Source organism: Pongo pygmaeus, chromosome 20, assembly GCF_028885625.2.
Source record: "Pongo pygmaeus isolate AG05252 chromosome 20, NHGRI_mPonPyg2-v2.0_pri, whole genome shotgun sequence".
NCBI classification, from domain to species: Eukaryota; Metazoa; Chordata; class Mammalia; order Primates; family Hominidae; genus Pongo; species Pongo pygmaeus.
Window position 1 is genome coordinate 61446009 of NC_072393.2, and position 27547 is coordinate 61473555.

At 56.9% G+C, this 27547-nt stretch overlaps 1 protein-coding gene across 2 annotated transcripts; it reads right to left on the reverse strand.

Annotated features, from left to right (window-relative positions):
• Nucleotides 1-925: 925 nt before the first annotated feature.
• On the reverse strand, nucleotides 926-26152 carry PPP1R12C (protein phosphatase 1 regulatory subunit 12C). 2 transcript variants are annotated; one of them, XM_054463801.2, is made up of 22 exons: nucleotides 25737-26152; nucleotides 20848-20978; nucleotides 20650-20768; nucleotides 12529-12688; nucleotides 8170-8314; nucleotides 8003-8077; nucleotides 6331-6404; nucleotides 6120-6247; nucleotides 5936-6009; nucleotides 5513-5671; nucleotides 5362-5429; nucleotides 4732-4869; nucleotides 4416-4506; nucleotides 3165-3245; nucleotides 3028-3088; nucleotides 2793-2878; nucleotides 2632-2672; nucleotides 2452-2554; nucleotides 2233-2337; nucleotides 1870-1920; nucleotides 1661-1711; nucleotides 926-1569 (listed from the first exon to the last, which is right to left on the reverse strand). In XM_054463801.2, exons 1-22 carry the CDS (start codon nucleotides 26055-26057, stop codon nucleotides 1483-1485), a joined length of 2349 nt encoding a protein of 782 aa, XP_054319776.2. In that variant the 5' UTR covers nucleotides 26058-26152; the 3' UTR covers nucleotides 926-1482. The 2 variants fall into 2 exon arrangements, with proteins under 2 accessions (XP_054319776.2, XP_054319777.2); XM_054463802.2 differs by having other exon boundaries at nucleotides 2793-2875; nucleotides 25737-26137.
• Nucleotides 26153-27547: the final 1395 nt, after the last annotated feature.

The following is a 27547-nucleotide window of genomic DNA, read 5'->3' on the forward strand; positions in this document are numbered from 1 at the left end:
AAATACATTTATTTTAACATCGGATGCTCCCCTCCTAAAAGTATTGGATCTTTGTTTTGTTCAGTAATTATCAGTCACACTGTACTTACTCAGTCCTGTTCTTCCTGTTGGTGTTATAGTAATTATTGAATGAATGCCTCATCTCAGAAGATGGCTCCTACTCAGTTCTAGTCAACTGTGGCTATGCAGGACTGAAAAGTTCATATTGTCACAGATTCCTGTTCTTTCAAAAGAAGCCAAAATTCTTTTTTTCTTTTTTTTTTCTGACATGGAGTCTCGCTCTGCTGCCCAGGCTGGAGTGCAGTGACTCGATCTTGGCTCACTGCAACCTCTGCCTCCCAGGTTCAAGCGATTCTCCTGCCTCAGCCTCCCAGGTAGAGTAGGTGGGATTACAGGCACCTACCACCACGCCTGGCTAATTTTTGCATTTTTAGTAGAGATGGGGTTTCACCATGTTGGCCACGCTGGTCTTGAACTCCTGACCTCAAATGATCCGCCCGCCTCGGCCTCCCAAAGTGCTGAGATTACAGGCATAAGCCACCGCACCCGGACAAAATTCCAGATTTTTACACACAAATTTCTCCAAATGTTAAATGTTGGCAATTGACTAAATTTGTTTCAAAGACACCGATGGCAAAACCCAAGCTCCCCAGCTCCATATCCTTGGCCCCAGAGGTCTTGCTCGCTGATCCCTCCTGCCCCATCAGCTTCCCCTCAGCCCCCTGCCTACGATCACGTGGGCTCCGTCTTGGAGCCTTCGTTCCCGCTGGGGGCTCATCTTGAAGCTCCTTCACCACACAGGTGAGCAAGCACCAGCCCATCCCCCGGCGCCCACCCAAATGGCCCAATGGTTTGGTCACAGACATGCACAGCCCCCCAGCAGGAGCAGGAAACAGTGCCCTCCCTCTGGCTGGGAACACAGACCTTGAGTGGCAACTTCATGACTTTTATTTGTGGTGCCTGTGCTTTATCTCGAAAATACCTTCTCCCCCTGCCCCAGACAGTGGGCGGGGAGGGGGCAGCAAAAAATAGAAGATGTCCCTCCCTATTGCACATGGACCCTATATACAGGCCCACCTGGCTGAGGCTGGCGGGACTCTTGGCACATTCTTGGATCCCTGCTCAGGAGGGGAGGGGTGACGGGGTGGCATCACACGTGAGATGGGGACCTCCAGGCGGCCACTCTGGTCCTGGCTACTGATCCTTGCACTTCTTGGTCCTCAGTTCCTTCCTGGTCCCGTCTCTGGCCCTGGTCCCCTCTGGCAACGTCCCCCTACTTGGCTCGGCCTCCCACCTCCATCCTGGCCTCGGTGGCCCCCTTGGCTCCTGGGGACTCTGCTCCCCTCCCAGTCCGGAGGTCCCGGGGGGCTATGGCTTCTCTGAGACTTCCCCCGGAGCCCTGTCACTCGTGTTCACACGGGGGAAGGGGTGCGTGTGGCAGAAGCAGCTGTATAAATACGGGTGCGGGAAAGGCCCTCCGGGTCACTTGGAGAGTTTGCTGATGACGCGGATCAACGCTGCATTCTCATCCTTGAGGCGCTGGTTGTCAGCGCGGAGGTCAGACAGGGCCTGGGGGACGGCAAGGGTCAGCTGGGCAGCCCTGGCGGGTTGCGACCCCACCCACCCTCGGCCCTCTGCCCACAGCCCCCACAGCCCCCACCTTCAGCTCCTCCTCCAGCTCTGCGGCCTTGCGTTCCAGGGCCCTGCGCTCCTGGAATGAACAGGGAAAGTTCAGAAACCGAGTGAGGCTGAGGAGGGCGGGGGAAGGCCAGGAGCCAGCTGGGAAGGGCAATGTGGCTCTCTTGGTCCAAACTTAGTGATGTGAGGCTGGGGACGCCTCTGGCCCCCATCCCCACTGCCCCTACTCACGAATCTCTCCAGTTCCAGAAGGGCTGGCCTCTCAGCGAAGCGTTCTTGCCTCTGTTGAGGACACAGAAAGCACAGGGGTCAACAGGGGAAGCCAGCACTGCTCTGAGAGGTCCTAGGCTCCTGCTGGGGACCCGCCCGCCCGCTAGGCAGCCCACAAGCCCCTCCCCCATGGGCCAGGCCCCGCCACCAGCAGGCCCACAGCCCCATCCCCTCGCTCAGACTCCGCCTCCGAGATCTCGGCCCCGCCCCTCAAGTGGAGCCCAGCCCCGCCGGCACCCCCAGGCCAGGCTCTGCCTCCCAGCAGTCTGAGCCCCACCCAGGCGGCCCTGCCAGTTCCTGTGACCCTGGCCTCAGCGCCCTTACCTGCGTGGCCCGCTCCAGCTCCACCTTGAGCTGCGCCAGCCGCAGCGTGGTCTCGGTCAGGGCCTCGCGAAGCCGCTCATTCTCCCTGCGCAGCTCTGCATACAGCTGGGGGTCAGGTGGAGGAGGGTCAGGCGGAGGATGGGGGCGATGCTGGGGGGCAGGGAAGCCAGCAGGTGGGCACCCAGCAGGCGAAGCCCCGACGGAGGGGTGGGATCGCACCTTCCTAAAGCCTCCGTCCGGCTCCTCCGATTCTGGCTCAGGTTCTGGGTTGAGGTCCCGCTGCGACCGCTGCCTGCGGGCTGAGGGGCCGCCCTCCAGGGTGCTGGGGCAGGGGCGGAGCGCACGTCAGGGGCTGGCCCGGCCCGCACGCAGACCCCACCTCTCCCACCCCGCCCCTACCTGGACTCCTGGCTGCGGTCGGCCGGCTCCGCCTCCTCCCCCTGTGGGCAGGCAGAGGGGGGTTCAATGGGTATGGGAGGGACTTTAGCGGGTATGGGAGGGGCTTTGCCCGCCCCCCGGCCCACCCTCTGCACCAGCTCGGCCCCACCTGAGCCCCTCACCTCCGCAGGCCCCCTCCACTCCTTTCCGACCTTGCGGTGCTCCCTGGGCGCCTGCGGTCCCGGACCCTGCCCGTCGGGCGCCTCTGCTGGGGGAGGGGCAGGAATCAGTCCAGGCACCTCCAGAGCCCCCTCTGGGTGCCCGGGTCCCCGGGTCAAGCCCCCGGGAAAGCAGGAAGACTATGGGAGAGACTGGATGATTCCCTGGGAATGACCTCCCCCAGAGAGCAGACCTCACCTCTCTGGGCAGGGCTGTCAGAGTTCTCCACTCCAGGGACGCGGGGCCTCAGGGAAGGGTCCTGTCGGGAGGGGGAGGCGAGTCAGGGGACCAGGACATCCTGCACCACCCCACGTGCCCTCGCTGACCCCTCTCACCAGGCTCTGCGCTGGCTTCTCTGACTCTGGGGCCTTCCCTGCAGCCTTCTCTGCCTCCTTCAGGTCTGTCAGAGTCACACCCTGGCAGGGAAAGGGGACAGTCAGGGGACGCTGGGGTCAGGGCCCAGCCCCTCCTCCTTCAGACCCAGGAGTCCAGACCCCAACCCTTCCTCCCTCAGACCCAGGAGTCCAGGCCCCCAGCCCCTCCTCCCTCAGACCCAGGAGTCCAGGCCCCAGCCCCTCCTCCCTCAGACCCAGAAGTCCAGACCTCCAGCCCTTCCTCCTCCCTCAGATCCAGGAGTCCAGACCCCAGCCCCCTCCTCCCTCAGACCCAGGAGTCCAGACCCCAGCCCCTCCTCCCTCAGACCCAGGAGTCCGGACCCCATCCCCTCCTCCCTCAGACCCAGGAGTCCGGACCCCATCCCCTCCTCCCTCAGACCCAGGAGTCCGGACCCCATCCCCTCCTCCCTCAGACCCGAGTCCAGGCCCCCAGCCCCTCCCCCCTCAGACCCAGGAGTCCAGGCCCCCAGCCCCTCCTCCCTCAGACCTAGGAGTCCAGACCTCCAGCCCTTCCTCCTCTCTCAGACCCGGGAGTCCAGACCTCCAGCCCTTCCTCCTCCCTCAGATCCAGAAGTCCAGACCCCAGCCCCTCCTCCCTCAGACCCAGGAGTCCAGCCCCCAGCCCCTCCTCCCTCAGACCCAGGAGTCCAGGCCCCAGCCCCTCCTCCCTCAGACCCAGAAGTCCAGACCTCCAGCCCTTCCTCCTCCCTCAGATCCAGGAGTCCAGACCCCAGCCCCCTCCTCCCTCAGACCCAGGAGTCCAGACCCCAGCCCCTCCTCCCTCAGACCCAGGAGTCCGGACCCCATCCCCTCCTCCCTCAGACCCAGGAGTCCAGGCCCCAGCCCCTCCTCCCTCAGACCCAGGAGTCCGGACCCCATCCCCTCCTCCCTCAGACCCGAGTCCAGGCCCCCAGCCCCTCCCCCCTCAGACCCAGGAGTCCAGGCCCCCAGCCCCTCCTCCCTCAGACCTAGGAGTCCAGACCTCCAGCCCTTCCTCCTCTCTCAGACCCGGGAGTCCAGACCTCCAGCCCTTCCTCCTCCCTCAGATCCAGAAGTCCAGACCCCAGCCCCTCCTCCCTCAGACCCAGGAGTCCAGCCCCCAGCCCCTCCTCCCTCAGACCCAGGAGTCCAGACCCCCAGCCCTTCCTCCTCCCTCAGACCCAGGAGTCCAGACCCCAGCCCACCCCACACCTGTGTGGACCTCCGAGACTGGCGCATGAGACGGGAGCGAGCTTTTCTCTGGGATTCCGACTCCTCATCCCGCACAGGCATCTGATAGGACCTGAGGGAAGGGTCCTAACCTCAGACAGGGGACCTGGGGACCCTGTCCCATTCCGTGGCTGACACCCTCCATGGGAGGCAAGTTCCATGGGAGGGGACTCCGACTCCCAGCAGACCTGGGGCCAGCTCTCCCTCAGGAGCCCACCCAAAGCCCTGGGACTCCTGCTTGACATCGTCTCTCCCTGCTGGGGGCGGGGGCAGCAGCTTCCTGCCCTGGCCTCTTCACCTCCGTCTGTCCCGGGAGTCCGCTGGGGGCGCCGTGGAGGCTGTGGGGACGTTTGGCTTCGCTGGGGATTCAGGCTCCGGAATCCTGGAGGGAGGCGAGGAGTTCTCCAAGCAAGGAGGAGGCTTGGTGACCTCAGACCTGCATCAATTCATTCATTCCACAAACATTACCCAGGTGCATTGTGTGCCGGCACTACAGATGCAGCCGTGAACAAAAGAAACAAATTATCTGGGCCACGACAGAGTCAGAGCTGAGCAGAAATACACAAAAGCGACGATAGCCATGAAAAGACCAGCCCACTACTCAACCAGTCAGAAGGGTAAAGGACTCTGGACAGATGCAGCAGTGCGACAACTGAGAGCAGGAGGGTGTGCATGTGCAGACGGCGCCGCGGTGGCAGCAGGGTGGTCAGTGTGCGCCTCGGGGTGGGGGGAACATAGGGGAGAAGGTGACGTTTCAACACAGACCTGAGGGAGGGCGAGAGCCCCCAGGAGGAACACAGCACAGGCTCTGGGGTAGGAGCAGGAACCAGACCCCAGGGGGTACATGGTCTCACTCAGGATCGCACGGACAAGCTTGGAACCCACATCTGCCGCCCACCCCTGAGGGGCCCAGGCCCTGGGGACTCACAGGACAGAGGGCTCCGGCAGCTTCCGGGAGGGGGTCGGGGTAATTCTGGCAAGACGGAGCTCCTTGGCCTGTGTGGAGAGAAGGGGAGGAAGGGGCAGTTCCCTCAACTGGGCAGGGGCCTGGGCCTGGACCCGGCCCAACCCTCACTCACCTGAGTGGAGGTCCCTTCCAGCCAGGAGGAGGAAGCCGAGCGCTGCAGCCCAGCTCCAGGGGCTCCCTCCGCTGTCCGCCTTTCCGGGGGACCCAGGGCACCATAACTTCCTGTCTTCATAAGGCCAAAGCGCCTGGAGAAGGTGGCCTCTTCAGGCAGCTGGGAGAAGGAGGAGGTCTCAGTCAGGGAGAAAGGATCCCTCTTCTCAGACCTCAAGCGTTAGCCCCCAAAGGACTGCAACAAACTACAATTCCCATCAGCCCCCGGGGCAGGCACAGCCTAAAAAGGAAGCCGGTTGTCCAGGAGGACTCTGGGAACTATAGTCTTCACCCTACCTGCCCCTGCCAGAGGTTCACAGGCTGTATGGAATCCCACCCTCCTGGCCCTCCCAGCCTCACAGGACCTCTCAGGGCATCCACTCACCATGGGGCTCTTAGGGCTGGGGTGCGGCGGGGAGGAGACGCCATTGAGGGTTCTGGGTTCTGCAGGGGGTGGTTCTGTGATGTGGGAACACCGGGAAGGTCACAGAAGATGCCAGTTGCCTCTAGATTCAGAGAACCCGACCCCTCCTCCCTTGGACCCAGGAGTCCAGATTCAGGCCCCTCACCAGTGGGACCTTCTTCCCCCTCATCCTCGTCCTGGATGGGGGGCCCCCCAGCCCCACCAGGCCGGCGCTCCTTGGACAAGTCCTGGAGGGAAATCTTCTCTCGACTGCTCAGACGACACACAGAGCTCCTGTTGGGTAAGGAGAGGGTGCTGGGGTGCAAGCCCGGGGCCTCCAGCCACCCCGCCAGCCCCGGACTCCTCCCTCCCTATACCTTCTGTGTTTGCTGCTAGAGGGCGCTTGGGGCTCCTGGCCCCGGCTCTGGGAAGCTTCTTTTTGGTTCCGAAGCTGCAAGGAGGGAAGGGGGCTGCAGGGGAGGGGTGGAGCACACGTGCCCCACAGCAACACCACCACGAACAGCTGTCCAGGAGCTCACTGCCCAGGCGGGCACCGAGGGCTCGTGGGCTTACTGGTTTTCCTATAGATGGCCGCACACCTCAGGGACAGGAGGTGCCCTAAGTCCAGCAGGCGCCTGCGGCTGCCACGTGCAGGCACTGCCCTCTTGTCCTCACGGCCCCCACCCATGAGAAGCCTCCAGTCTCATCCCCAGAGGGGTCCTTCTAGCTCCCAGGGGAGACCTGCTTAGATCTCACCCCGACCCCTCAGCATACCCAGGGCACTGGTGGGCCCTAAGCTTCCCTGGCTCCTGCAGCTGGCACTCGCCTCCTCCTTCCCCACACAGTTCACCACCGTCTTCACACCTTCCCCACACAGTTCACCACCGTCTTCACACCTTCCCCACACAGTTCACCACCGTCTTCACACCTTCCCCACACAGTTCACCACTGTCTTCACATCTTTGTACTGGGAGGGCCCTTCATTCCTGCCCTTCTAGCAGACTTAGTGCTGTAGTACTCATGTCTTCCAGAAAGCGTCCCCAGATACTCCTAGGCTGGGCTCCCCTCATATCTGGGCCACCTGAGCTGACCCTGCCCCACCTATTAAACCCCTCATGGCCATATCACCCTCAGGCCGGAAGCCCCCGTGCTCCTCGCCTGGCACTCATGGCCCTCCCGGGTCTGCCCTGCCTTACGCTCCCCTCCCTGGGCACCTCAGGGCACCCACACTTGCCCCCAGCCTGTGTGAGATCTACTTCTCCTACATCTGTCAGCCTCTACCTTGCTCCTGCCAACCTTCCAAAAGAGGAAGCTGTCTCGGCTCCCCTGCCCACGCACCAGAAGCCCTAGGCCTGGCCTCGGGAGCTTCCTGTCACCTCACAGAGCTCACTGAACGCTGGCATGGCTCTAGTGCTTTCCAGTGGCACGTACTCCCCCGAGCTCCTGACAGCACAATCCACATGTCACGCATGACCCCTCATACAGGTGCACACCACACCATTCCAATTTGACAGATAAGGGAACTGAGGCCCAGAGAGGAAAGTGGCTGGCTGAGACTCACGGCAGATCCATGGCAGAGCCGGGATTCCAACCTAGGCAGTCTGGCCAGGGCTCACGCCCTTCACTCCTTCACTCTAAGTTTTCCCAGCAAGGCTGCCACGGGGATGGCTGGGGGACACCTTGCGGGTGACCAGCCCAGCCTGAGTCTAGGACAGTCCTGCACATGGCTGCTGCCAAGGGCCACCCTGAGGTGATGAGGTGTGCTAAGCAACCTCATCAGGGTGTCAGATAACCCTGTCCAGATCCTTCTGCCGCCCCCCTACCAGGCAGGCAGGAAGCTCTGCAGCCCCATCTCTATCCTGCCCTGGCTGGGGGTCTCTCCTGAGGCTGGGGCTGGGGCTGGGGCTGGGGCTGGGTCACCAAGCGGGAAACAGCAAGTCGCTGGGGTGGTGGGTGTCAGAAGTCGGGGGGTATCCCCTCTGCACCCTCCTTGGAGGAGCTGAGGGGACATGGGGAGTCTGGGGTAAGCCCCTCAGCCCTGACACTCACGTCCTCCTGTTTCCGGGCCAGTTCCTCCAACAGGCTCAGTACTTCCTCATCGGCCAGGTCACAGGGACGCTGCCCCTGGGTCGGGGGAGGAGCAGGAGCAGACAATGAAGGAGGTGCTGGGCCCTCCCCACGCCCTGCCCCTCACCAGCCTGGGCACTGGCCCTCACCGCATGGGTCAGCGAGTCCATGCCCCCGCCATGCTCGGCCAGCAGGCGGCAGGCATCCTCCACGCCCCAGTGTGCCGCCGCGTGCAGGGGAGTCCAGCCGTCCCCGTCCCGGAGCTCCGGGTCGTAGCCAGCCTGAAGGAGCAACCTGGGGGCCAGAGAGGCTCAGGGTCAGAGGCCAAGGCGGGGCCCTTGGCTGAGGGCTGATTTCGGCCAGTGGTTTGGTAACCGAGGTCCCAGGCCACAAGACTGAAACGTCCCTGGACAGGCTGGTAAAGAGCCACTTCCCAGAATCCCCTGCCACAAGAGGCCCCTCTGCACCAGGCCTTGTCCCTCCCCTTGGACCAGCAGTTACATGTTAAACCCTGGCCCTGCAGGTGGCCTCTGGAACCTGCTCCTGGTGCTGACAGGGGGTCACCCTGGCTGTGGGATTCCAAAGTGGCAGCAGTGGGGTGTAAGGAGGCAGCCCCGGAGGATGCAGGTGCAGGACCCTGTGCCAGCCCCCATGCCTGTCAGAAGGATGGGACCCCCAAAGGGCTGTCTCAGGGCAGTAGTGTTCTAGGACCTGGGCTGGCTTAAAGCAGTGACTCCCAACCAGGGCAATGCTGTCTCCCAGGGGAGACCCGGCAGTCTGCAGACATCTTTGTTGTCATGACTTAGGGCAAGGGTTAGTGGCAGCGGCTGGGGGGTGCCAGCGAGGCTGCTCCACACCCAGCAGCACTCAGCAACAGCCCCACGAGCAGAAGGATCTGCTGGCGCCCAGGCTGAGAAACCCTCACTCAAGACAATTTTCTGCCAGAAAACAACAACCACCTTAAACCATTCAATTTGAGGGCAAAGGCAGGGTTACAAGTCCAAGGCCACTCTCCAAGCTCAGCTTACGGTAGGACGTGTCTATTTTTGGAGAACTGGAATGAGTTTCTGTGTCAATGAGAAAGAGCTTCACAAAGTGAGAACAGATGGACAGCCTGGGATATTCTACAAAGAGGCCTTATAAGCACAAGTCCCTCTATCTGGTCCCGCCCACCTCGCCCCTCACCTTTCCCACGCTTTGCCCGGAGCTCACCCTGCCCCAGCTGTGCTGGGCCCTCGCTATTTCCCCAAGCGCCCGCCCGCCGCTGGCCTCTGCACTTGCTGCTCTCAGCCAGGCAGTGTTCTGTGCCCTGCAGCATCTCATGCTGAGCCCCTTTTTGGCAGTCACCACCCCCTCACCCCCCGTCTCCTGACCCCAAAGCCCCTCCTCATCACACTTGTCTTCTCCCATCACCCTATTTATATCTTAAGCCAGCAGTTCTCAACTGGGGCAATGCTGCCCCCCAGGGGACATTTGGCCACGTCCAAAGACATTTTTGGTTCTCACAACCAGGGATGCTCCCGACATCCCATAGGTGGAGGCCAGGGAGGCTGCCCCACATCCTGTGATGCATGGGACGGCCCCGCAGCAAAGAGCGATCAGCCCAAAATGTCTGTCTCCCCACGAGGCTGTGAGCCGAACACAGACCCAGATCTGTCTTGTTTACCCATTTCCCTGGCACCTAACAGACTGCCTGGCACACAGCAGGGGCTCAAAAAAAAGCATCGAATGAGTATCATCAAATAAACATATACCTCTACTCTGCAACAAATGTTTTTTTGTTTTGTTTTGAGACGGAGTCTCACACTGTCGCCCAGGCTGGAGTGCAGTGGCACGATCTCCACTGACTGCAACCTCTGCCTCCTGGGTTCAAGCAACTCTCCTGTCAGCCTTCCAGGTAGCTGGGATTACAGGCGCATGCCACCATGCCCAGCTAATTTTTTGTATTTTTAATAGTGACGGGGTTTCACTGTGTTAGCCAGGCTGGTCTTGAACTCCTGACCTCATGATCCGCCTGCCTCGACCTCCCAAAGTGTTGGGATTACAGGCGTGATCCACCACGCCCAGCCTGCAACAGATCTTTGATGAGGAGAATGCTGGTTACATTATTTTAAAAATGCAGTCAGGCTGGGCACAGTGGCTCATGCCTATAATCCCAGCACTCTGGGAGGCTGAGGCGGGCGGATCACTTGAGGTCAAGAGTTCGAGACCAGCCTGGCCAACATGGCAAAACCTGTCTCTACTACAAACACAAAAATTAGCCGGGCATGGTGGAGCACACCTGTAATCACAGCTACTCAGGAGGTTGAGGCAGGAGAATTGCTTGAACCCAGGGGACAGAGGTTGCAGTGAGCTGAGATCGCGCCACTGCACTCCAGCCTGGCAACAGAGCGAGACTCCGTCTCAAAAGTAAAAATAAAATAAAAAATGCAGTCAATAGATCTGAGTGTAAACATGTACCCTTACAAAAGAGCAGTAATGACATTATAGTCAGTGAATATTTCTAAGTCCAAAGTGCTTCACTTCTATGGCAGAGAATGAGGCTGTCCATGAATATGGACTCCATTTCTCCCTTTACTAACAGTACCCACACAGGCCCCCCGGCCGGACACAGGCCACCCAGCTGAAGACAAATCTCCAACTGTTCCTTGCAGCGAGGAGCGGTCATGTGACTAGGGTCTGGCAAATGGGATGTTGGCATTAAGTGTTGCCGCTTGCGGACTGCTCTCTTGAAAGGAATGGATGTTTGCTCCTTTGCCCCTCTCTCTTCCTGCTGGCTGGGATGCAGGTGCAGTGGCAGGAGATGAAGCCACCCCCAGGACTCAGGGGTGGAAGCCATGAGAGGAAAAGGCCTCCAGGCCTGGGCACATCACTAGGCCCAACCATTTAGAGTTTCCAGTCCCCCTTGTCGTAAGGATCAGCTCAGGGACGGGCCCAGTCAGCAACAGAGCTGGGACTTGGCCAGACACAGAGGTCCAGGGGCTCTACTTCAGCAGGTGCTAAGCAGAAGGGACAGCAGCCTGGAGCGGTTAGAGGCATCTTACGTACCTCACCGAGAAAACCTGACTAAAAACTGTCAACGTAGAGGTGACAGAGACAGTGAGGAATTCATGTTAACTTCATTTTTATACTAAATAATAAAGTATAAGGTCACACAAGAGAGAAGAGGGAACTGAAAAAAGAATGAGGAGCCTGAGGATGAGAACTGGAACCAACAACTTTAATAGAAAGGGGAAAGGCGGCCAAATAGGAACAAAATAAGACCCAAGACTGAGGTGAGAATGACAGAAAGGGAATGTGTACTCTAACTATTTAAACTATATATGCACCTTGGTTGGGTGCGGTGGCTCATGCCTGTAACCCCAGCACTTTGGAAGGCTGAGGCAGGCAGATTACCTGAGGTCAGGAGTTCAAGACCAACCTGGCCAACATGGAGAAACCCCATCTCTACTAAAAATACGAAAGCCAAGTGTGGTGGCGCACTCTCATAGTCACAGCTACTGGGGAGGCTGAGGCAGAAGAATTGCTTGAACTCAAGAGGAGGAGGTTGCAATGAGCTACGATCACACCACTGCACTCCAGCCTAGGTGACAGAGAGCGAGACTCCGTCTCAAAAACAAACAAAAATAAACTATATATGCACCAAATAATCCAGTCTTAAAATATATACAAATTGTAACTGACAGAACTATAAGAAGAAACAAAGTCCACAATCACAGCAAGAATTTAAATGCACCTCTCATAGTAAATGACAGAATAAGCAGCGGGTGAAATATCACTAAAGATAAAGAAGCACTACAAATAAAACAGCATGATTACAAGGTTGACCTAATAACCAAAGAGAACACTGTACCTGACGACACCATTCTTTTCCAACTTACATATACTGGGGTATATAAGGTAAAACAATACATTTCAAAAGCTAGAATCACATAGAACCCATTCTCTAACCACAATGCAATTAAGCCAGGAAAACAGTAACAAAATGATGACTAGAAGTCCTATATATTTTGAAATTAGGCCAAGCACAGTGGCTTACACCTGTAATCCCAGCACTTTGGGAGGCTGAGGTAGGCGGATCACTTGAGCCCAGGAGTTCGAGACAAGCCTGGGCCACACGGTGAAACCCCGTCTCTACAAAAATTAGCGGGGCATGGTGGTGTGCGCCTGTAGTCCCCACTATTCAGGAGGCTGAGGCAGGAGGATCACCTGAGCCCGGGGAGTTTGAGGCTGTAGTGAGCCACGATTGCACCACTGCACTCTAGCCTGGGTGACATAGCAAGACCCTGTCTCAAAATAAATAAATAATAAAAGATTACAAATTGGGAAATATTTTACACTGAATGACAATAAAAAAAAGACTGCACATCAAAACTCGTGGGCACAGCTAAGGCTGTATTTAGAGAGAAATACATAGCCTTTGGTACATACATTTAAAAAGAAAGGGAAAGCACAAGATCCACAGGAAGGTATAAGACAGCAAGATGGAACAGACCGGCCCAACTCACCTCATCACCTCAATGTAGCCCTTGGCAGCAGCCACGTGCAGGGCAGAGGCGCCTGTGCGGGGGTGCCGGGCCTCTGGCATGGCACCCCCATTCAGCCAGCACCTGGTGTCATGAAGTAGCAATTCCTCTTCCGCCCGCTTAGCTGCCTCCACATCCACACCTAGGAGGATAAGAGGCACGAGGTAGGACTCACACCCCGTGACCTGGAATACCCAGGGTTATACACTGGGCTGGCCAGGGTTCAGCCCTGTGACTTGCCCAGAGCTTTTCCCCCTGCTCCCCTCTGAGACTCAGGAGGCCCAGACTGGCCCAGTTGTTTCCCAACTGTACTCCATGCAGTCGTGTGTCCCACTCAGGGTCTCTGAGTCAGCACTAAGCACTGGGAAAATGGAGATCACAGGCCTTTCCCCATTTCAACCAGAAATTCACCATATTTTTATTATTTTTAATATAAAACCATGGCCGGGCGCAGTGGCTCATGCCTGTAATCCCAGCAACTTTGAGAGGCCGAGGCAGGTGGATCACAAGCTCAGGACTTCAAGACCAGCCTGGCCAACACAGTGAAACCCCATCTCTACTAAAATTACACACACACACAAAAAAAAAATTTAGCCAGGTGTGGTGGCAGGTGGCTGTAGTCCCAGTTACTTGGGAGGCTGAGGCAGGAGAATCGCTTGAACTCAGGAGTTGGAGGTTGCAGTGAGCTGAGATCGTGCCACTGCACTCCAGCCTGGGCAACACAGCGAGACTCTGTCTAAAAAAAAAAAATATATATATATATATATGTGTGTGTGTATATATATATGTGTGTATATATATATATACACACAAAAATATAAATATAAAAAATTTATATACATAATATATAAAACCTATATATATAATCTCATATATATATAAAACACCTATATATACGCATCTCCTATATATATAAAACCTATATATCTCTCTCTCTTCTATATATGTAACATATATAGAGAAAAGTGGTAATGGTGATAAAATGTATGAAGATGCTGGATTAAGATTATATTGGGGGGCTGCACAACGGCTCATGCCTGTAATCCCAACACTTTGGGAGACCAAGGTGGGCAGATCACCTGAGGTCAAGAGTTCGAGACCAGGCTGCCCAACGTGTTGAAACCCTGTCTCTTCTAAAAATACCAAAATTAGCTCAGCATGGTGACTTATGCCTATAATCCCAGTTACTTGGGAGGCTGAGGCAGAAGGATCTCTTGAATCTTGGAGGCGGAAGTTGCAGTGAGATTGCACCACTGCACTCCAGCCTGGGTGACAGAGTGAGACTCCGTCTCCAAAAAAAAAAAAAAAAAAAAAATTATATTGGTAGTGACAGAAAAAGTTAGATGTAATTGAGCACTGGATTTGCTCAGTAAACTTTAGGTTTTATATATATATATATATCTTGCTCTGTCACCCAGGCTGGAGTGCAGTGGCACGATCTTGGCTCACTGAAACTTCTACCTCCAGGGTTCAAGCGGTTCTCCTGCCTCAGCTTTTTGAGTAGCTGGGATTACAGGCACACGCCACCACACTCAGCTAACTTTTGTATTTTTAATAGAGATGGGGTTTCATCATGTTGGTCAGGCTGGTCTTGAACTCCTGACCTCATGATCCGCCCGCCTCGGCCTCCCAAAGTGCTGGGATTACAGGCGTGAGCCACCGCATCTGACCCTTTTTTTTTTTTGAGACAGGATCTCACACTGTCACCCAGGCTGGAGTGCAGTGGTACAATTATGGCTCACTGAAGCCCAAATTCCCAGGCTCAAGGGATCCTCCTGCCTTGGGCTCACGAAGGCTGGGATTACAGGCATGAGCCACCACACCTGGCTGTGTCATTTCTTTAAAGGAGTCACCAACTGTTCAATCCTATTATAGCCGAATGGGTCTCAATTCAGGGAGGGGAAGGGAGGGTGACTGGCTTTTTATTCAACCACAGTCAGCGCCCTCTGCATGTCTGCTGCACATCCTTCTGCAATTTGCTTTTTGTGTTCAACATGTTGCTGAGATCTGTCTGTATCTGTAGACAGAGCCCTTGCTCAGGGGTCAGAAAGCTAAAGCTTGTGAGTGTTGACCACCTGTTGTGTTTTATCTTTTGTTGTGGTGGTGGTGGTAAAATAAACAACATAAAATTTACCAACTTCCCTGTTTTAAAGTGTACAATTCAGTGGCATTTAGGATACCTCCAATATTGTGCACCGTCACCACTATCTACTTCCTGAGCTTTTTCACGATCCCAAATGAATACTGTATCCAAGAAGAAGTCACTCCCAGCCAGGCACCATGGCTCATGCCTGTAATCCCAAGAAGAAGTCACTCCCAGCCAGGCACCATGGCTCATGCCTGTAATCCCAGTACTTTGGGAGGCCAAGATGGGAGATCACTTGAGCCCACTAGTTTGAGAACAGCCTGGGCAACACAGGGAGACCCTGTCTCTAGAAAAATAAAATTAGCTGGGCTACTTGGGAGGCTGAGGTGGGAGGATCACTTGGGCCCAGGAGGTCAAGGCTGCAGTGAGCCATTTTCACTCCACCGCACTACAGCCTGGGAGGCACAGTGAGATCCTGTCTTAAATTTTAAAAAAGTCACTTCTCAGACCTCCCTCCCGCCCAGCCCCTTGCACCCAGCAATCTTTCTGTTTCTGCAGATTTGCCTACTCTGAAAGGCGATTTTTGTCAATAAAAGTGGGATGGAACACAGTCATTCCCATTCATGCACACACCATCCCTGGCAGTCTCCCCCTCCACAGCACTGGTGGAATAGTGGTGCCAGGCATGGTGTGTCCCGCAACACCTGAAACATTCATTGTCTAGCCCTTTACAGCGAAAGTTTGCTGACCCCTGCTTAGATCACTCATTTAGAGTTTAGTGATTGATCCATCCTCTTTGGTGTGGGCTCCGACCTCTTACTACTGCAAACAATACTATGATGAACGTCTGCCCATGGGCGGGAAGGCCTCTCTCAGGCTGCCCAGGAGTGGAACTGCTAGAACAAGGCAAAGGTGCAGCCTTCGGCTATAATCAATGCCAACCAACCACTTCCCAAGGTAGCTGTAATCATCACCTTTCCCACCAGGCAGAAATCAGCTCCCGCGTCCGCCCTTGTCAGCACTTGGAGCTATCCAATGGTCGGTTCCACCTGCCTCCAAGTGTAACTCCCCCTCTTCCAGCTGACTTGGATGCTGGGATTCCAAGTGAGTTGGCTTCAAATGTTTCAAAAACACATCATGTCTCCTTCCTGCCAGTTCCATGCCCCTGTGCAAAGTGGCCAGGGAGGGTCCCTTCTGCGTAGGACATGGTGCTGCTGTGTGTCCCTGCAGCACAGTTGCTGCTTGGGCCTACGAAAATCCATTCTCCCTTCCCCTGTGGCCTCGTCTTGACTTTCCTCACCCACACTTTGCCCCATATGGTTTCAATGTGACTGGGCCCATAGCCTGGCTCCAGGGTGGGCACATCACCAGGCCTTCCTGTCACCTTTGCAACAGTGGTGGGCTCAGGAGCTGCCATCTGACCAAGGTGGGCCAGTGAGCATCGCGCACTGGGAAGGAGGTGCTGTGTTTTGGCTGTGATATGGGCCTGCAGTTAGGACCCATGCTGAGTGCCTCACAGAGAGAAACTGCCTAAGAGTGAAGCCAACAGAGTTCAGCAGAGTGATGGAGAGATGCTCTGGACTTCACTTGTGCCCCTGGATCAAACTATGCCTAAAGCCCATATAACTCATGGACTTCAGCTACATAAGGCCATAGATTGCCTTTAAAAAAAAAAAAAAGTGACCAGGCGCGGTGGCTCACGCCTGTAATCCCAGCACTTTGCGGGGCCCAGGCAGGTGGATCAGCTGAGGTCAGGAGTTCAAAACCAACCTGGCCAACATGGTGAAACCCCATCTCTACTACAAATACAAAAATTAGTTGGGCATGGTGGCGGGTGCTTGTAATCCCACTTACTTGGAAGGCTGAGGCAGGAGACTGGCTTGAACCCGGGAGGCAGAGGTTGCAGTGAGCCAAGACCATGCCACTGCACTCCAGCCTGGGCAACAAGAGTGAAACTCCATTGCTGCTGTTTTTCACAATAGCAAAGACTTGGAACCAACCCAAATGTCCATCAATGATAGACTGGATTAAGAAAATGTGGCACATATACACCATGGAATACTATGCAGCCATAAAAAAGGATGAGTTCATGTCCTTTGTAGGGACATGGATGAAGCTGGAAACCATCACTCACCAAACTATCGCAAGGACAGAAAACCAAACACCGCATGTTCTCACTCATAGGTGGGAATTGAACAATGAGAACACTTGGACACAGGAACATCACACTCCGGGGCCTGTCGTGGGGTGGGGGGAGGGATAGCATTAGGAGATATACCTAATATAAATGACAAGTTAATGGGTACAGCACACCAACATGGCACATGTATGCATATGTAACAAACCTGCACGTTGTGCACATGTACCCTAGAACTTAAAGTATAAATTTAAAAAAAATAATAAAAATAAAAATAAAAAAAAGAAACTCCATCTCAGGGGGAAAAAAATGTGGTAAAATACACACAGTATAAAATTTACCATCTTTTTTTTTTTTTTTTTTTTTTTTTTGAGATGTGGAGTCTTGCTGTTGCCCAGGCTGGAGTGCAGTGGTGAGATCTCGGCTCACTGCAACCTCCATCTCCTGGGTTCAAGCAATTCTCCTGCCTCAGCTTCCTGAGTAGCTGGGACTATAGGTGTATATCGCTATGCCCAGCCAACTTTTATATTTTCAGTAGAGATGGGGTTTCACCATGTTGGCCAGGCTGGTCTCAAACTCCTGAGCTCAGGTGATCTGCCCGCCTCGGCCTCTCAAAGGGCTGGGATTACAGGCCTGAGCCACTGCGCCCGGCCTAAAATTTACCATCTTAACCCCAGTTCAGTGGCATTAAGTAGTCACAATTGGTTGTTGTGCAACCAATCTCCAGAATTTTTTCATCTTGCAAAATTAAAATCGTGTACCCTAGGTCAGGGACAATGGCTCACACCTGCAATCCCAGCACTTTGAGAGGCCAAGGTGGGTGGATCACTTGAGCTCAAGAGTTCCAGACCAGCCTGGGCAACGTGGTGAAACCCCGTCTCCACAAAAAGTATAAAAATCATTTTAAAAAATAATGTGTACCCACTAAACTACTTCCTATTCTCCCCACTCCTCCCAGTCCCTGACTACAGCCATTCTACTGTCTATTATTTTGACTATTCTGAGTACCTCACAGACGTGCAATCAGACAGTAATTGTCCTTCTGTGACTGGTTTATTTTCACTTTTCACTTAGCATAATGTCCTCAAGATACATCTACATTGTTTTTTGTTTTGTCTTGTTTTTTGTTTTGTTTTGAGACAGAGTTTCCTCTTGTTGCTCAGGCTAGAGTGCAGTGGCACAATCTTGGCTCACTGCAAACTCCACCTCCCGGGTTCGAGCGATTCTCCTGCCTCAGCCTCCTGAGCAGCTGAGGTTACAGGGATGTGCCACCATGCCCGGCTAATTTTGTATTTTTAGTAGAGACAGGGTTTCTCCATGTTGGCCAGGTTGGTCTTCTCAGAGGGGGCCATGCTTCTTCCCTCTCGTGGGGTGAGGAGAAGGCTGGGAGGGATACATTGGTGAGGGATACATTGCTGAGCGATACATTGCTGGGGGATATCGGCTTGTAGGATCAGCCAGGAAGGAAGACCACTGGGGCCACTGGAAAGACCCTCAGCTGCGCTGCTTGGGGTGGGACTCTGCGGCCCCAAATCACAAGGCATCCTGAGGTTGGGAGTTTGAGACCAACCTCAACAAATGATGAAGCTGATGCAAGTTATGAGCAATTTCTGCAGGAAAATACAATGTCAGAAAGTTCACAGACCCCCTGGAGGCCTTTCCCCGCCTCCCTGGGGTCCAAGGGAGAAGGAGGACTGATCCAGACAGAGGGAGCCTAAATCACCCGGATCTGGATCCCTAGCTGGGCCCTGAACCAGAGGGGGAGAGGCTACAAAGAATGTCAAGGAGAAACGCAGGCAACAGTGTAGCATCAAGGTTAGTACAGTGGGTAATAGTGTAGCATCAAAGTTAACACAGTGTGTAACAGTGTAGCATCAAGGTCAACGCAGGGGGCAGTGTGTTGCATCCCTACTGCGGTTCTGCAGGAGGTTTTCCTTGTGGCAGGAGATACCTGCTGTGCATCAGGCGAAGATGTACAATGCCTGCAACACAGTCTCAAAATGGCCGGGCTCACGCCTGTAATCCCAGCACTTTGGGAGGCCGAGGCCAGCAGATCGCCTGAGGTCAGGAGTTGGAGACCAGCCTGGTCAACATGGTGAAACCCCATCTCTATTAAAAATGCAAAATTAGCTGGGCATGCTGGCGCACGCCTGTAATCTCAGCTACCCAGAAGCTGAGGCAGGAGAATCGCTTGAACCCAGGAGGTGGAGGTTGCAGTGAGCTGAAATCATGCCATTGTACTCTAGCCTGGGCAAAAAGTGAAACTCCATTTCAAAAAAAAAAAAAGGCTCAGGAATGGAAAGGCAGGGGTGGGGTGGTAAGAAAGCAAGGGAGAGATGGAGGAAAAAGAGGAGAAAGAACAGGAAAAAACGTGTTTATGTCTCTACCTGGGAAGAGATCGCAACGGAGGGACAGAGAGAAGGAACACAAATGACACATGAGAGAAGTAACACAAATGCATCAAAAAGTTAAAAACTGATGATTCTATACTGTATGATTCCCTTTACGTGAAGTGTACAAAACAGCAAATCTACAGAGACAGAAGGCAGAGAGGGCTTCGTGGGGCGGGTGCATGGTTGGGGGTGATGGCTAAGCGGTTGCAGGGTTTCATTGGGGGATGATGAAAATGTTCTACAATCAACGTGGTCATGAATGCCCAACCCTGTGAATATACTAAAAAGCACTGGAGTGTGCACTTTGGGTGAATTGTAGGGTAGGTGAATCACATCTCAAAAAGCTGTCTAAAAAACAAAAACAAAAAAGAAAAAACACTGGCAAATCTTAGTGAAAGTCATATGGGTAGTCACATGCTATTGCTTCAACTTTTCTGTAAATTTGAAGCTTTCTCAAAATAAAAAGTTGGAGGAGGGAGGAGACAGAATCCAGGTCCAGGGCTGATTTGACCCACTCCCCATTTCAACCAAAGAGGGGCTCCCAAACCTCAGATCGCCGCCGCCACGTGTCCCACTAGCTGCTCCTCCTGCGTGGCTCTTGTGGCCCCCTGAACCCACGCGGAATCCTATCCTTTTTCAGCCTGGCCAGCGGCCCCGTCAGGACAGCCGCGTCAGAAGTCTCGGAGGCTACCGGTATCTCATTTCCTCGTCAGTCTCCCTTTCCTTCCACACGGTCCCCTGGAGCCTGCCGGGAACCATGCTCACACCCTTCCACCCCAACCCAGCCAGACCCTGACAACCACCCCATGAAGCGGCACCAGTGGTCCTGTTTTAGGAAATCAAGGAAGCGAGCTTCAGGGACGTGCCTGGAGTCGCCAGTCACAGGCAGCGCTGGGAGGCGAGCCCAGGACTTTAGAAGCCACGCTGGGGACCCAGGGATCCTGTGTGGCCATCACACACCTGCTAGAAGCAACACCCCTTCCCCAGAAAAATGAACCTGGCCAGACACAGTTTCAGGGGCTCCTGGACCCCATATGAAGGCTCCTGGGGTACCATGAGTCTCAGAGGACAGGGAGACCAGTCCCTGGCAACCCCTGCATGCCCGTACTCCCCCCGAGTAAACGCACCCCCTCCCACAGAGACCTGCAGCAGGTTCCAGCAATCCTACCTAATGCACTCCTGGGTGAGTCCCTCCACCTACCCACCCCACCCCGGCATTCCAATCCCCTCAGTTACTCAGGGAGTGAAATGACAATCCCAGTTGGTAGGGGTTTGAGTTCTCATCCTGTGCCTCTGCTGGGCTCCAAGCAATCCTGGAGGCAGGACCCTACACCCCCATTTCACAGGTGAGGAAACTGAGGCACAAAGAAAGACAATCCTAGGAAGCAGGGTCAGCCTCGGTGTCCAGGCCGCCTCTAAAGCTCTCAGCCTGGAGACCACGGGTGAGGAGGTGTCCCCTACCCCACACACAGCCCACCAGAGCCCACCTCGGCGGGCGATCTCCGCCTTCAGCAGCCCCTCCATGGCGTCCGACTCGGCCAGGTCCAGGGGCAGGTCCCCGTCACTGTTGACGGCGGCGATGTTGGCCCCGTGGCTCAGGAGGTACCTGGGGGTGGGAGCTAGTCAGGGCTGAGGGTCCAGGCCCCCACCCCGACCAGGTCCTGCCCGGCCCTCCCTTGCCTCACCTGGCGATATCCAGGTAGCCACAGGAGGCGGCCACGTGCAGGGGCGTCCAGCCCTCGTTGTCTGCCTGGTTCACGGTGGCGCCCTGCTCCACCAAGAAGCGCACCACCTCCAGGTTCTCATCAATGCAGGCCTGGGGGTGGGAAACAGCCGTCAGCTGCACCTACCCCAGCCACGGTGTCCCAGCAAGGCAGGACTCCAGAGGCAGCCACGAAAACACATCCAGGGACACGGTGCTAGGACAGTGGGGAAAACGACCCAACAGCCTCTGGCCACTGACTGTTTAAGATACGCCTGATTGCCCAGTGGTCAGGTCAGCCAGGCCTTCAGCGCTCAGTGGAAACCACAAAAGGACTCCTGGCTACCTGCAAACAGGAAGTGAACGGGGAAGGGATGGGGCTTCTCATCCAGGTGTGGGAACCCCACATGGTACTTGTTAGACACAGCAAAACCCCCGTCACCACCCACAGGTGGCACTTCCAGTGCTCAGACTAGGCAAGAGGCTCCAGCACCTCCTCCTTCAGAGCCAGGAGTCCTGGCCCCCAGCCCCTCCTGCCTTAAACCCAGCTAAGTCCTTCCAAGGATCAAGCCTGGAAACCACCCCAGCAGACACTCTGCAAGAACGAAGCCGTGGGCCCAGAGTTATACAGGGTGGGGGAAGGCCACCCTGTGCTGGGACAGACTCAGGGGCCTGGGCGGGACTCCCAGAGGGGTGAGACAGCTGCACACCTGTGTGCCCAGGCCCCAGGCTGTCACACTCCAGTTCACTGAGGCCCCCTCTGCACGGGGCCCTGCAGCCAGGGGCTGACACGGGCCATTGTTTCTCATTCTCCCCTTAGGGGTCCAAGACTTGGGGGGACAAAAGCCGAAGTCCAGGGGGCCGGAGAAGGGACTTGTCCCAGGCCTTGTGGACACTGGGTGGGCCCTGGGACCTGAACTGGAGCTGAGGGAGGAGTGAAGCTCAACTCCTAGATCCACGGGATAAATTACCCCCCAAGTCCCTCACCTCTCCAAAGCTGCCCATCTGGAGGAGGGGGGAGGGAGCTACGAGGGCCAAGAGCATGAGGTCATGGAAACTCGGGCTGAGAAGGGGCCGCACGTGCCCTGGGAACGGGATGAACTCGGCTCGTTTATTTCCACTCAGTTGTCATGGCGATGGCGGAGGGGGGCAAGGAGAGCGATGGGCCTTTCCCTTTCAAGGACCTGCCCAGTACAGGCATCCCTGTGAAAGATGCCTGAGGCCTGGGCACCAGGGACTCCAGAGTCCAGGCCCAACCCCTCCCCGTTCAACCCAAGAGGCCAGTCCAAGCCCCTCCCCCACTCAACCCAGGAGGCCAGGCCCTAGCCCTTCCGCCCTCAGATGAAGGAGTCCAGGCCCCCAGCCTCTCCCCATTCAGACCCAAGGGTCCAGGCCCAGCCCCTCCTCCCTAAGACCCAGAAGTCCAGGCCCCCAGCCCCTCCTCCCTCAGACCCAGGAGTCCAGGCCCCCAGTCCCTCCTCCCTCGGACCCAGGAGTCCAGGCCCCCAGTCCCTCCTCCCTCGGACCCAGGAGTCCAGGCCCCTAGTCCCTCCTCCCTCGGACCCAGGAGTCCAGGCCCCCAGTCCCTCTTCCCTCGGACCCAGGAGTCCAGGCCCCAGCCCCTCCTCCCTCGGACCCAGGAGTCCAGGCCCTCAGCCCCTCCTCCCTCGGACCCAGAAGCCCAGGCCCCAGCCCCTCCTCCCTCAAACCCAGGAGTCCAGGCCCCCAGCCCCTCCTCCCTCGGACCCAGAAGCCCAGGCCCCAGCCCCTCCTCCCTCAAACCCAGGAGTCCAGGCCCCCAGCCCCTCCTCCCTCAGACCCAGGAGTCCAGGCCCCCAGTCCCTCCTCCCTCAGACCCAGGAGTCCAGGCCCCCAGTCCCTCCTCCCTCAGACCCAGAAGCCCAGGCCCCCAGCCCCTCCTCCCTCAGACCCAGGAGCCCAGGCCCCCAGCTCTTCTCTGTTCAGCTCTAAGAATCCTGGCTCCAGCCCCTCCTACTCTAGCCTCCAACCCCCTAGCCACTAAGGCAATTGGGGAGCAGGAATGGGGGGAGGGTACCAGCCTCATCAAGTGGTTGATAAACCCACATGGGGTACCCTAAGAACTTGGGAACAGCCACAGCAGGGGGGTGATGCTTGGGGACCTGCCCGGAGAAGGATGCAGGACGAGAAACACAGCCCCAGGTGGAGAAACTGGCCGGGAATCAAGAGTCACCCAGAGACGGTGACCAACCGTCCCTGTTTTCCTAGGACTGAGGGTTTCAGTGCTAAAACTAGGTTGTCCTGGGCAAACAGCATAAGCTGGTCACTCCACACTCAGACCTGACCCAAACCCAGCTCCCCTGTTTGCTGGCCACGTAACCTGAGAAGGGAATCCCTCCTCTCTGAACCCCAGCCCATGCCAATCCTCCAGGCCTCCTGGGATACCCCGAAGAGTGAGTTTGCCAAGCAGTCACCCCACAGTGGGAGAAGAATCCACCGAAAGGCAGCCTGGTGGACAGGGCTGGGGTGGCCTCTCGTGGGGTCCAGGCCAAGTAGGTGGCCTGGGGCCTCTGGGGGATGCAGGGAAACGGGGCTCAGTCTGAAGAGCAGAGCCAGGAACCCCTGTAGGGAAGGGGCAGGAGAGCCAGGGGCATGAGACGGTGGACGAAGAAGGGGGACAGGGAAGCCTGAGTGCCTCTCCTGGGCTTGCCAAGGACTCAAACCCAGAAGCCCAGAGCAGGGCCTTAGGGAAGCGGGACCCTGCTCTGGGCAGAGGAATATGTCCCAGATAGCACTGGGGATTCTTTAAGGAAAGAAGGATGGAGTAAGAGAAAGGGGGTAGAGGCGGCCACGACCTGGTGAACACCTAGGACGCACCATTCTCACAAAGGGAGTTTTCCACACGGACACCACCCTCCTCACCACAGCCCTGCCAGGACGGGGCTGGCTACTGGCCTTATCTCACAGGTAAAACTGACGCACGGAGGAACAATATAAATTCGGGACTAGAAAGGTGAAGAGCCAAAGTTAGAACTCAGGACCAACTTATTCTGATTTTGTTTTTCCAAACTGCTTCTCCTCTTGGGAAGTGTAAGGAAGCAGCAGCACCAGGATCAGTGAAACGCACCAGACAGCCGCGTCAGAGCAGCTCAGGTTCTGGGAGAGGGTACCGCAGGGCGGCCACTGAGAACCGGGCAGGTCACGCATCCCCCCTTCCCTCCCACCCCCTGCCAAGCTCTCCTTCCCAGGATCCTCTGTGGCTCCAATATAAGCAAACCTTAGAGTTTCTGGCAAGGAGAGAGAGGTGGCTCCAGGAAATGGGGGTGTGTCACCAGATAAGGAATCTGCTCAACAGCAGGTGGGGGTTAGACCCAATATCAGGAGACTAGGAAGGAGGAGGCCTAAGGATGGGGCTTTTCTGTCACCAGTCCTGTCCCTAGTGGCCCCACTGTGGGGTGGAGGGGACAGATAAAAGTACCCAGAACCAGAGCCACATTAACCGGCCCTGGGAATATAAGATGGTCCCAGCTCGGGGACACAGGATCCCTGGAGGCAGCAAACATGCTGTCCTGAAGTGGACATGGGGGCCTGGGTTGGAGGAAGAAGACTAGCCGAGCTCTGGGACCCCTGGAAGATGCCATGACAGGGGGCTGGAAGAGCGAGCACAGACTAGAGAGGTAAGGGGGGTAGGAGAGCTGCCCAAATAAAAGGAGTGAGAGGTGACCCAAATCCACAGGAGGACGGGGTGTCCAGGCAAAAAAAGCAAGAGGATAGAGAGGTGGCTAAAGCCAGGGAGACGGGGTACTTTGGGGTTGTCCAGAAAAACGGTGATGATGCAGGCCTACAAGAAGGGAAGGCGGGGACGCAAGGGCGAGACATCCGTCGGAGAAGGCCATCCTAAGAAACGAGAGATGGCACAGGCCCCAGAAGGAGAAGGAAAAGGGAACCCAGCGAGTGAAGACGGCATGGGGTTGGGTTAGGGAGAAGAGATGCCCGGAGAGGACCCAGACAAGGGGAGGATCCGCTCCGAGGACATCACGTGGTGCAGCGCCGAGAAGGAAGTGCTCCGGAAAGAGCATCCTCGGGCAGCAACACACAGCCGAGAGCAAGGGGAAGAGGGAGTGGAGGAAGATGGAACCTGAAGGAGGTGGCAGGGAAGGATCTGGGCCTAGCCGTAGAGGTGGCCCAGGCCACAAGCTGCAGACAGAAAGCGGCACAGGCCCAGGGGAGAGAATGCAGGTCAGAGAAAGCAGGACCTGCCTGGGAAGGGGAAACAGTGGGCCAGAGGCGGCGCAGAAGCCAGTGGAGCTCAAAGTGGTCCGGACTCAGGAGAGAGACGGCAGCGTTAGAGGGCAGAGTGGAGGCGGCACAACAAGGGCACTCGGGGGCGAGAGGAGGGCAGCGCAAAGTGACAATGGCGAGGGCCGGGCAGATAGACCAGACTGAGCTATGGGAGCTGGCTCAGGTTCAGGAGAGGGCAGGGCAGGGAAGGAGACAAAGTCCAGGGCCGGCTGGAGAGGCTCAACATCGGAAGAGGGGAAGTCGAGGGAAGGATGGTAAGGGGCACTGCAGGGGTCAGCACAGGCTGCCAAAGCCAGGGCCGGTTAAAGCGACTCCAATGCGGAAGAGAGTAGGTCGAAGGGGAATAGTAAGGAGGCCCGGGGCAGGGTGGTCAGCACAGAGTGGCTAAGCCCAGGGCCAGTTGAAGCGGCTCCAATTCGGAAGTGGGGTGGTCGAAGGGGAATGGTAAGGGGGACTGGGACGGGGTGTCAGCATAGGGTGGCAAAGCCCAGGGCCAAGAACGGCGGCTCGGAACCGGGGAAGGAGGATGCCCCAGGTGGCGCAGTAGAGGGTGGACCTGGCCCCGGGAGACGCCGGGCGGGGGGCGCTGACCTGGTGCAGGGCGCTGATGCCGTCGGCGTTGGTGGAGTCCAGCACCGCGCGGGCGGGCGGCGGCGCGGCGGGGTCGAGCTCGGCGCCGGGGCCAGGGTCGGCGGCGCGCAGCATCAGACGCGCCTCGTCCAGGTCGCCGCCCGCACAGGCCGCCAGGAACTCGGCGGCGCGCTCGAAGCGGACGGTGCGGGCGCGGCGCTCTCCGGGGCCAGGCTCGGCGCCCGCCCGCGCCCCCCACTGCCGCAGCTGCTCCCGTCGCCGCTCCCGGGCAGCCGCCGCCGCCGCCCCCGGGCCAGCCGCCGGGCCATCCTCTCCGGACATCGCACCGCCCGCCCGCCCAGCGAGCGAGCGAGCGCCGAGCCCCAACTGCCGCCACCAGCCTCCCGCCCGCCCGCCCCGGGGGCCGCCGGGAACTGCTGCTGGCCCCCCACCGCCCTAGGGATCTCCCGGTCCCCGCCCGGCGTGCTGACGTCACGGCGCTGCCCCAGGGTGTGCTGGGCAGGTCGCGGGGAGCGCTGGGAAATGGAGTCCATAAGCGGAAGTTGCCCTTGGCCACTTTCAGGAGTCGCTGTGCCCCGATGCACACTGGGAAGTCCGCAGCTCCGAGGCGCCCCGTGGAAATCGCCAGATGAGGGCCTCCTCCGGGGAATGCTGGGAAATGGAGTCTACAGGCCGGAGGGGTGCCTCACGGCATACTAGGAAGTGTATAGCATCGGGTAAAGGGGATGAATAGCAGGCTGCCCCGGTGCAGTTAGGAATTCGACTGGACAGCCGCGTGGGAGGGAGTGCGAGGAGAGGCAGGGTTGTTTTGTTATTTTTTTTTATTTTGTTTCTTTGTTTGGAGACGGAGTCTCGCTCTGTCGCCACGCTGGAGTTCAGTGGCGCGATATCGGCTCGCTGCAACCTCCGCTTCCCAGGTTCAAGCAATTCTGCCTCAGTCCCCAGAGTAGCTGGGCTAACAGGCGCGCGCCACCCGCCCTGCTAATTTTTATATTTTTAGTAGAGACGGGATTTCACCATGTTGGCCAGGATGGTCTTGATCTCTTGACCTCATGATCCGCCCGCCTCGGCCTGTAATCCTGCTGGGATGACGAGCGTGAGCCACCACGCCCGGCTGGGTTTTATTTTGGGTTTTTTCCTGACCCTTTAACTAGAAATAAGCTCCAGGAGAGCAGGATCTTTTGTCTTCTGTGCACTACTTGTCCTCGGTTCTTAGAACAGAACCTGAGAGTACGTGATCGCAAATGTTTTTGGAATGAATGAATGAATGGGTTCACCAGGGCACCATGGGAAACTGAGTTTGCAACCCAGAAGCCATGAAAGACAGACCACTTCCAAGCTTCCCTGGGTGACCTCCCAGGGCATGCTGGGAAATGAAATTTGCGGTGCAAAGGTCAGGACCACGATCCTAGGGCACGCTGGGAAATGTAGCCCCCAGGGCCACACCCCTAAAAGCACAGCGGGGTGCAAGGCAGAGCCCCAAGGCATCTCGGGTTCGGGGCAAGAGAAATCCACACTCCCTAATGGTAATCCCTGAGCCACACCGAGGAAAGGAACCCAAGACACAGCGTCCACAGGGACAGGGCTCCCAGAGCCTTCACTGGCCCGCGCTTCTCCTGCGCCCACCCGGACCTCCTGGGAACCGTCCAGGCCCCCGCGCGCTCTCAAGCATGCTGGGATTGGTGGTCCCGGGCAAGGAGTTCCAGCAGGTGGGGGGCGAATCACCTTTCAGCGGGGCCCAAGCGATGAGCACACCTTGAGCTTCACCTTACGGATCCCGCGCCTAACTCCAGATTGGGAAGGTGGCTGGC

Excerpts from the sequence above, each read along its gene's own strand:
- PPP1R12C (XM_054463801.2), bottom strand. The coding sequence starts at position 26,057 with ATGTCCGGAGAGGATGGCCCGGCGGCTGGCCCGGGGGCGGCGGCGGCG. Across the intron at positions 5,672-5,935 it reads CCAGCCCTAAGAGCCCCATG|CTGCCTGAAGAGGCCACCTT; the intron begins GTGAGTGGATGC and ends TCCTTCTCCCAG. Across the intron at positions 4,507-4,731 it reads GACTCCCGGGACAGACGGAG|GTCCTATCAGATGCCTGTGC; the intron begins GTGAAGAGGCCA and ends CCCTTCCCTCAG.